The following is a 10,410-nucleotide window of genomic DNA, read 5'->3' as shown; positions in this document are numbered from 1 at the left end:
ACATACCTACATCTATAAATAAAGTTCCACTTTGGCTAGTTAAATACAGATACTTCTGCCGAGTATTTGTTGCCCATCAGAATGACCACAAGCCTTTATCATGATACAAACATGTTTGTACAATAATGCAGAAAAGACATAAACTAGCTTGAAGTTCCAGAGTACCAAAAGTCACTCAGAAATTTGTTGCGCTATCAAAACTTCAAAGCATGATCAAAATCAGGAAGTGGGCGGCACAGTGGCACAGTGGTTAGCACTGCTGCCTCACAGCGCCGGAGACCCTGTTCAATTCCTGCCTCAGGCGACTGACTGTGTGGAGTTTGCACGTTCTCCCCGTGTCTGCGTGGGTTTCCTCCCACAGTCCAAAGGTGTGCAGGTCAGGTGAATTGGCCATGCTAAATTGCCCGTAGTGTTGGGTAAATGTATGGGTGGGTTGCGCTTCGGCAGGTTGGTGTGGACTTGTTGGGCCGAAGGGCCTGTTTCCACAATGTAATGTAATGATTTTTTTCATATTACATATTTTTTAAAATGCTGTTTTCAAAGTACATCAAACACTGAATTTAATCATGGTGGATTAGGGGAACTTCTGGGCAGCCAATTCAGATGTCAAAGTGTACTGTGCGAACGAGTAAAAATTTGTATTGTAATACAGTTGAGTAATACAAATTGCTGGACAACTCAACAATTAAAATGCTAAGGAGAGGCTAGTTTAAAACTAAATCTGATTCATTGATAATCCTAGAGATTTTTTTTAAATTGCAATTGAACAGAAACAATACTATACATTTTAATTTCAAATATATCAACTCATAAAAAAAAATACATACACTGACGAAATCATTGCCTGTGGTATAACATTCTCAATAACTAGTGCTAGTTTAAAATCATTTCACTCTCTCACACTTTTCTGTTTATGTATGGAAGACAAAGCAATCTTGAACTTGTTCTGCAATTTTAAGAGTATTTGCAAAACACCATAAGAAATATGACCTTGAAATGTTAGAAAAACATAAATTTATACATGTTGGCGAGGCAAGGCAATAGCTTACATACTTGACTGGATTTTGTGAAATGATCCAAAGTTTCAGATTGATATGAATCTTCTACCTTTCTAAGAGGTAATAACTAATATGTATGTTATACTAATAATCCAGTGAAGTTAAAAGATTCCTGACATATTGCATATCTTTACAGATTAAAAGTTAGAATGAAATAAGTTTAATTAGTTCAAATCAGATAACACAGGTATAATTTTATATTAAATCTTATGCATCTTTCATTCATGAAAGGCTATTCATGACTACAGATGACTAGTCCGGTGGCTCAGTGGTTAGTACTGCTGCCTCATAATGACTGGGACCTGGGTTCGATTCCACCCTAGGTGACTGTCTGTGTGAAGCGTACACATTCACCCCATGTCCGTGTGGGTTTCCTCCGGGTGCTCTGGTTTCCTCTCAGTCCAAAGACATACAGGTTAAGTGGACTAGCCATGCTAAATTGTCCCATAGTGTCCAGGGATGTGTAGTTAAGTGGATTAGCCATGGGAGATACAAGGATAGAGTAGGGTGGTAGGTCTGGGTGGGATGCTGTTCAGAGGGTTGGTGTGGACTTGATGGGCTGAATGGCCTATAGTGATTGTATGATTCTACTTCCAGGCATTGTAACTGGTATGAACGAAGGATTGGAGGAGGTAAAGAAGGAGTTCAAAACAAGGCTCTGGACCTTTACTCCAGACATGCAAAACTTTCTAACGAAAGACCGTTTAATCAATTGTAATCCTAAACTGAAAAATGAAGAAGCTGTTTAAAAAAAGGGATGCTTTTACTTTACCAACCCTGTATGTTGTAGCAGCTAGATGCAATTTCTATGTCTAAAAAGATGAGGCTAACACTAGCAGAGGTGTTTTATAAGTTAGAAATGCATGCGCACGCTTGGTGTAATATTTGAAAATTATGTACAACCTCAGAGACAAAAAGGTTTCCAATATTTGAGCAATAGGAACATATTTTCCGAAACTGACTATAGTCAGCAGTCAAAGCATGCTTTGTCTGAAGTATTGTGCCTTTATTCCCAGCACATCCTATGATTCGGAATTTTATTTTCTCTGTGAAATCCAAAGACATCTTATGTTCAACCAAAGCAATCCCTTGCAAGAGCTAATCTTCAGTTATCTACAGCCAACAGCTAGTTGTAACTCTTCATTAGCTCAAATCTCTGGAATCATGCTGTTGAAAGAAAGAAAGAGGAATGGCACAGTCTCTGTCCTTCGGAGTGGATTGTAAAATGCAGAAATCAATGTTTCTGTTCAGTAGCATTAATGGCCACCTGAACTGGGTGAGTTGTGAATCCAGTCAATGACTATGAGAGTCATACTTCCAATCATAAAGATAATGCCAATAGTAAGAAAAATCATAGCCTAGAAAACATGAGGCACAGAAAAAAAATTAACATTTCACAACATTTTGCAACTCAGACTTACCATATTGTTTACCATATCAATAGTGATTGCATTTTTTAACACAAAACAAAAAAATTATAGTGGGATTCCCAACTTTAATTAAACGTTTTAGAAAATAGTGCAAGACTTGGAATCTCCAATGTCTATGGTAAGAGACACTTCATTATTTTAGCAATTCATCACCTGGCAAGTAATAACTGCGGAGGATGGTTGAGGTCAAGTCATTGAGTGTATTTAAGACAGAGACAGATTGGTCAGGGGATCAAGGGTTACAGGGAGAAGGCAGGGGGATGGGGTTGAGAAATATATCAGAGTGGCAGAGCAGACTTGATGGGCCAAATGGCCCAATTCTGCTCCTAGTTCTTACAGGAAGTGTTTCTTTCAGATCCTTCAAGATCTAGAAAGGGAGTTAAACATGTGCCTTTCTCAATTAGAATTAGAATCCCTACTGTATGGAAACAGGCCTTCAGCCCAACAAGTCCACACCAACCCTCTGAAGAGTATCGCACCCAGACTCACTCCCCTATTATGCTACATTTACCCATGACTCATGCACCTAACCTATAATTAAGCATGGCCAATTCACCTAACCTACACATCTTTGGACAGCGGGACAAAACCAGAGCATCTGGAAGAAACCCACGCAGACATGGGGAGAATATGCAAACTCCACACAGACAGTCGGCCGAAGTCGGAATTGAACTTGGGTCCCTGGTGCTGTGAAGCAGCACTGCTAACCACTGAGCCACCATGCCACCCCGCTTCTCCCTTGTGAACTTCCAGATGGCATCATTGTTAACCATCTCCTTTATTATCCCCAGGCTTTGGGAGCTGGATCAACACTTGGGCAAATGGAAGTGTCCTGTATTGTTGAACATTGCTGGCACAATAGCCCACTAAGGTTTCTGAGCACAAATACCTGCTTGTTAATGATTTATGAAGATAATAAATACCTGAAGAATAGTATGGACAGCAAATGAAAAGTTGTTACAGTGTCACTGAACTAACAATAGGTGGGTTAGTCGTGGGAAATACAGGGTTACAGGGACGGGGTAGGGCAGTGGGTCTGGGTGGGATGCTCTTTGGAGGGTCAGTGTGGACTTGATGGACTGAATAGCCTGCTTTCACATTGTAGGGATTCTGCGTAGCAGAAAAAGGATCAAGGGGCTAAAAGGTCTACTTGCATTGTTATGTTTTTACGACAGTGGACGAGGTGTGAAGTTAAATTACGGTCATAAATTTCAGAAAACATGCTTCAAGATGTTGAAATATTGGTCTGTGCAACCCATGACTTCAAAGCTTACCCTAAGAAATTTGTCATAAACAATTTTAGCTCGTAATCTTGTATCATTTACTGACCCCAATCTTTTGCATGGATTTCATTGACTCTTTCTTCACAAGTCTGATGTAACAGGCTGACGGGAGGATGAAGATAAGCATTGTTGCTGCAGATGCACCTAGAACGCAGAATAACGAGAAACCATCAAGATTAAACATCTTCAGGATGCTGCCTGGGCTGGACGGCATGTCTAACGAAGAATGGTTAAGGGAGCTTTTCTCATTGGAGTGAAGAGGAGTGAGAGGTGACTCAATTGAGGTGTCCAAGATGATGTGACACACAGATAGAGTGAATAGTCAGAGACTTTTCCCCAGGGCAGAAATGGCTGTCATGAGAGGCATAATTTTAAAGTAATTGGAGGAAGGTTTAGGGGAGATGTCAGAGGTGGGTTCTTTATGCAGAAAGTGGTGGGTGCATGGAATGCGCTGCTGGGTATGGTAGTAGAGTCAGAGACGTTAGGGATATTTAAGCGATGCTTGGACAGGCACATGGATGTTAGTAAATTGAAGGGTATGTAGGTTGGGCTGACCTTAGAGTAGGATAAAAGGTCGGCACAACATCAAGGGCCAAGGGGCCTGTACTGTACTATTCTATTTTTCAATAACATAACGCCAGTTACGCAGTGGTACCCATGAGCTTACCTATAAACCCAAAAATGTCCCGAATGTTTGGAACAAATATCACAAGAAGGTTGTCTAAAATTAGCAGGATTGTTCCGATTATAATGTGCCGTATCCAGTTGAAAGGCCTTCTCGGACATACCAGTTCCTGAATCGATGTTCGGATCTGTAGACATGAAATATGATGAGAAAAATGTTTCAAACATTTTGGAAACTATGTTAGATTGCATACTCACCCACACCCCTAAAACTAAAATTGCATATTAGACAATCCCAAAGGACTGCCCTAGCAACAGAAGAATAAATAAAGTTTGCAGCCCCCCCCCCATTTCTGATCTATGCCAGCCCTTTTTCATCGTCAGAACCGGATGTTGCAAACTTTCCTGCACTTACTTAAGATATTCAAAGGCAACTTTTACTAATTAAAATCAGACTTGGCATATGAATGCAACTTTGCCTTGATGCTTTTAGCTGACAGAAGCCGTTAAATAGATAGGTTGTCCACTTTATTAGCAAAAACTGGAAGGCAAGTTATTATCTGAATGGTAACAGATTGGGAAATTGGGAGCTATAATGAAACTTGCTGTAGCTCAGCTGCTGAAAGGAAACATGCAACTGTAGCAGACGGTGAAGACAATAAATGGCATTCATAGCGATGGGATTCGGGTATAGGAGCAGGGATGTGTTGCTGCAATTGTTCGGGGCCTTGGTGAAACCACACCTGAAATACTGTGTGCAGTTTTGGTCTCCTTATCAGAGGATGGATGCTCTAGCTATGGTGGGAGTGAAACAAAGGTTTACCAGACTGATTCCTAGAATTGTTTAGGTCATTATTCCCAGAGTTTAGAAGAATGAGGAGGGATCTCATAGAAACCTATAAAATTTGAACAGGAATAGCAGGATAAATCAGGAAGGATATTGCCGATTACGGAATCAGGGGAACAGTTCAGAGATATGGGTTAGGCCACACAGGATTGAGGTGAGGAGAAATTTCTTCATAGACTGTGAGCCTGTGGAGCTCTTTGCCACGGAAAGCAATTGAGGCCAAAACATTAAATGTTTTCAAGAAGTTGTTGTAGTTCTTAGGGTTAAAGTGAACAAAGGGTATGGGGAGAAAGTGGGACGGGGGTTTTGAGATGAACTTTGATTACACTGAACGGGGAACAGTTTGAAGGGCTGAATGGCCTGCTTCTGCTCCTATATTCTATTGCGAGACAGCAACAGCAACTAAAGTCTGAAAGTAAGGGTCTTACTCCACAAGCTGCATGAAAAGATTATTTTGGCAAAAGTATTCATGCTTTAAGTGAAAGTGAATGCATTGGGACAGAAATCTGTCACGTGCTCCTTGAAATGTGTTCCAACATTCTGTTAAGGTCATGGCTGATCAGTGACCTAACTCCATATACCTGCATTTATTCCATATCTCATAATACCTTTGGCTAAAAAAACACAATCTCTGGTTTAAAGTGAACAGTTGATTTTGTGTTCATTGTTGTTGTGAAAGACAGTTCCAAATTTCTAGCACAATTTGAGGACCTGTCTCCCATTTACATGCCTCAAAAGGCCTTTCTCTAACTTTTGAATGAGGCCCAAACACTGCCCACTAGTGGAGTATCTGGGTAACAAAGTTGTCTCATAATTTACTCAAGTGCTATTTCCTGTCTCTGAGCATTTATTGCTAATAAGCATTTGAACTCATTAAAAGGAATTGAGGAGTAGTGTGTCCCCTGAACCTCTGCAGGCACTCTCCTGGTCTCTCATTGGAGCTATGAAAGGAGAACAGCCATAGAATTTCAAGTGAAATCAGAAGAGGATGTAGCAAACCCATCGTTCAGTGACTTCAAAGCTAATTAACATGAGAATGGGAAACAGAGATCGACAACATGCCTGGCTTAAGTTTATTTAAAAAAATACTGGGGAAGCACGGTGGCTCAGTGATCAGTACTGCTGCTTCACAGCACCAGGGTCCCAGGTTTAGTTCTAGCCTCGGGCAACTGTCTGTGTGGAGTTTGCACATTCTCCCCGTGTCTGCATGAGTTTCCTCCGGGTGCTCCGGTTTCCTCCCACAGTCACAAAGATGAGCAGGTCAGGTGAATTGGTCATGCTAAATTGCCCATAGTGTTAGGTACATTAGTCAGAGGGAAATGGGTCTGGGTGGGTTACTCTTCAGAGGGTCGGTGTGGACTGGTTGGACAAAAAGACCTGTTTCCATACTGTAGGGAATCTAATCTTAAAAACTGTGAGTGACAGGCTTCCCCTATTGCGCAGGTTAGAAGGCTAAATAAAGGCTTGGACGCGGGATAGAGATAGCACTGAACTTTATTTGAACCATCTGAAAGAAATACCAATGTGAAGTCTGAAGCAGTGAATTAGTTGCAATGAATACACAGAAACACAGAAAAAATAATTCAAGTGCAGTAGCTGCTAGTGTAAAGGCAGATGGAGGAGATGTTTGTCTGTTTAAGTCTATGGTGGTAAATATAAAATGTTTTCTTTTGGAATAACTCTTGTCCATTAGAATAACTAGTGCCCTTTACATATACATCTGCCAGCACAAAAAAAGTGGCTTACAAATATTATTGACTCCTACAAGGGTAGACTCTATGGTATTTACAAACTGTTGCTCCAGTTTTGAATGTAAATTACTAAAATGATGGCATAACATATATCTCTATTTTAACAATTCCAACCAGGTAATTCTCTTGTTGGAATATCACCCAAATAAATTTCATTCTCATCTTCTGAGCAGGTATAGGTTAATGTACCTCTATCACAATGTCAACGAGATTGTTTTACAGCTGAAAACCCCACAATTGTCCCTCTTGTTTAGATATAATCAAGTTAGAAAAATGGTTTATTGTTGAAAACTGTCGAAGCATGAATGAAAAAGCATGAACGAACGCTACAGTTGATTCAAACCTTCCATTTTATCTCCAAACCACCCCTCCCCCCCCAAAAGTATTGGCATTTCCCAATGATGTACTCACTATTCCAGTAACATCCCATTCAAATCAATGCATCGTTTGTGGCTGCTATATTTCAGTATCATTCATTATCACCCAGCTTCTCTTTCCACCATCTTGTCTGTCCTTGCTGCCTGACATTAATTTGTAGATGAGACCAGAACTTCATTTCTGGCAACTATCCCTCTCTTACCAAGGATGACAAGATGGAAATCATTTTATTCAGACACTATTGGCCAAAAGCTCTTTGCTACTGACATCCCCTCACCCTTTGCTTGTTATCCAAGTCAACCGCAGTATCTGATCACCACAGAATCCGATCCTCTACTGTGTGTTTCCACCTCTGCAACATCGACCAGGTTTGTTCTTACCCCACTCCCATTAAAATGCTTACCCAAGCTTTTGTCATTTCTCTGCAACTGCTCCAACTGATCCTCTCAAGCATCATCCTTCACAAGCTCTGACGAAGAGTCATCTAGACTTGAAATGTTGGCTTGTTCTCTCTCCATGGGTGCTGCCTGGCCTGCTGTGATCTCCAGCATTTCTTGTTTTCACTTCATAAGCTCTAACTTGTCCAAAACTGTGCTGCCTACTTCCAGGTCCAGTTCACCACAACATTCACTGTTACCTTGGCACCCAATTTCATCAAATTTAAAATTTGTGACCCCTGACAAAAGTCTCCTTGGTTTTTGACCCTCCAAACATCGACAGCTTCTCATCCCAGCCTCTCCTCTCTAATGTTGTACTGCTGGACACATATCGTTTTCCTGTTCCAAAGATTTTAGTTGTAACATTTCCCTTTCTCACCCTCAGCACCTTAAAATCCTTTGATTGTAAAAGTCTATATTACAAAACATCCTTTTATCATCCATGCTTCTAGTCATCTCTCCTAACTTCCCCAACTGCTGCTCAGCATCCATTTAGGCACCTGGTTCCAATTTCTCCATTGCATACAGACATTACTTGGCAAAGTTATTACTTTATTCTAGATGGCTGTTGCTTTATGAAGCCTGCAATACTTCTAATTAAACTCAAGGGGATGCTCATTCAGAATTGGTCATTTGTGAATCATGTGATATGGTATGAGGACAAGAGTTCTTCAGGCAATGAAGAAAAGGCAGAATTCAAGGAAAGCTTCAGTGAATTTACCCAAAGTACTAACAGCTTTTTCTGGCATAAAACACACTGCAACAAAATGTTGATTTTAATTACTGTTGCAGATTTGCAACTTCCAAATTTTTTAGCTAAATGATAGCAGGCCATTCAAGTCGTTTGTTACGTATTTTGTGTTTAAATCCTTGGAAACTATTCAGATTGTAATCCGTCTCGCTAGTCTACTAGGTCAGTGTAATGCTCCCTAAAGATCTGATAAAGGGTATAAGGAATGGTTGTTAGCAGAAACAGTTTGAAAGATTTTGCATTAAAGGGTAAGATAGTAAACAATGTTTCAAAGATCAGGGCACTCGATAACACCTTAAAATGATCCATTTTTGTGATCAGGCCATTACAGTTCTGAGAAACATTAAGGTTAAATTCCTGCAGGGAGGCGATGGCCTTGTGGTAGTACCACTGGACTGTTAATACACAGACCCAGGAAAGCTCTGGGTTTGAATGCCACCAGGATAGATGGTAGAATTTGAATTAAGTAACAAAACAAAACTGGAGAATCTAATGATGACCATGAATTGGTTGTCAGAGAGAAACCCTCCTGTTCATTAACGTTTTTTGGGGAAGGAATCTGCCATCCTTACCTGGTCTGGACTCCCCCTCCCACTCTGCCGAGGACATGCAGGTCCTGGGCCTCCTCCACCACCATTCCCTCACCACCCGACGCCTGGAGGAAGAACGCCTCAACTTCTGCCTCGGAACACTTCAACCCCAGGGCATCAATGTGGATTTCACCAGTTTCCTCATTTTCCCTTCCCCCACCTCACCCCAGCTCCAATCTTCCAGGTCAGCACCGCCCTCATGACCTGTCCTACCAGCCTATCTTCCTTCCCACCTATCCACTCCACCCTCTTCTCTGACCTATCACCTCCATCCCCACCCCATTCACCTATTGTACTATGCTACTTTCTCCCCACCCATTTATTTCTCCACTCTGCAGGCAACCTGCCTCTATTCCTGATGAAAGGCTTTTGCTCGAAATGCTGATTTTCCTGCTCCTTGGATGCCTGACCTGCTGTGCTTTTCTCTAATCTAGACTCTGGTCAATATGTGACTCCAGACCCACAGAACATGGTTGACTCTCAGCTGGGTTGAGGGATGGACAATGAATGCTCATCCAGCCAGTGATGCCCTCATCCCAAGAAAGAATAAAAATCCCCCACATTAAGCTTTTATAAGCCCCAAATGGAAAAGAAATCTGGTTTGCTGCCTGTACCATGTGCTAGTGAGGTGAGGAATAGGGAGAGAAAGGAGTTGAACACGTGGCTACAGGGATGGTGCAGGAGGGAGGGTTTCGGGTTTTTGTATAATTGGAGCTCTTTCTGGGCTAGATGGGATCTCTACAAGCAGGATGGTCTTCATCTAAACCAGAGGGGTACCGTTATCCTGGGTGGAAAATTCGCTAAAGCTATTAAGGTGGATTTAAACTAATACAGCAGGGGGATGGGAACCAAAATTGTAGGACAGGTACAGAAGAGGATGAGAGTAGGGAGTTCCCAAATCAAGTATCTGACACTGGCAAGCGAGAACCTGCTTTGAAGTGTGTGTACTTCAATGTGAGGAGCATCCGAAATAAAGTGAGTGAACTGGCAGCGTGGGTTGGTACCTGGGACTTCGATGTTGTGGCCATTACGAAGACATGGATAGAGCAGGGACAGGAATGGTTGTTGCAGGTTCCAGGATTCAGATGTTTCAGTAAGAACAGAGAAGATGGTAAAAGAGGGGGAGGTGTGGCATTGTTGATCAGGGACAATATTACAGTTGTAGAAAGGATGTTTGGGGACTTGTTAACTGAGGTAGTATGGGTTGAGGTTAGAAACAGGAAAGGAGAAGTCACCATGCTGGGAGTTTTCTATAGGCCTC

The 10,410-nt window shown here is 41.6% G+C and overlaps 1 protein-coding gene across 2 annotated transcripts in view; it reads right to left on the bottom strand.

The window, feature by feature from the left end:
* Positions 1 to 1,531: 1,531 nt before the first annotated feature.
* Positions 1,532 to 10,410, bottom strand: part of LOC122559311 (sodium-coupled neutral amino acid transporter 4-like) — a 70,462-nt gene continuing 61,583 nt past the window's right edge. For both annotated transcript variants that reach the window (XM_043708671.1, XM_043708670.1), the window contains exons 15-17: positions 4,439 to 4,583; positions 3,818 to 3,915; positions 1,532 to 2,416 (exon numbers count right to left, since the gene is read on the bottom strand). In XM_043708671.1, the coding sequence (XP_043564606.1) occupies positions 2,315 to 2,416; positions 3,818 to 3,915; positions 4,439 to 4,583 (345 nt within the window). In that variant the 3' untranslated portion in view covers positions 1,532 to 2,314. The remainder of the gene's footprint in view (positions 2,417 to 3,817; positions 3,916 to 4,438; positions 4,584 to 10,410) is intronic.

This window comes from Chiloscyllium plagiosum, chromosome 19 (genome assembly GCF_004010195.1).
Source record: "Chiloscyllium plagiosum isolate BGI_BamShark_2017 chromosome 19, ASM401019v2, whole genome shotgun sequence".
In the NCBI taxonomy this organism is placed as follows: Eukaryota; Metazoa; Chordata; class Chondrichthyes; order Orectolobiformes; family Hemiscylliidae; genus Chiloscyllium; species Chiloscyllium plagiosum.
This window is presented reverse-complemented; position numbering and strand designations above follow the sequence as displayed.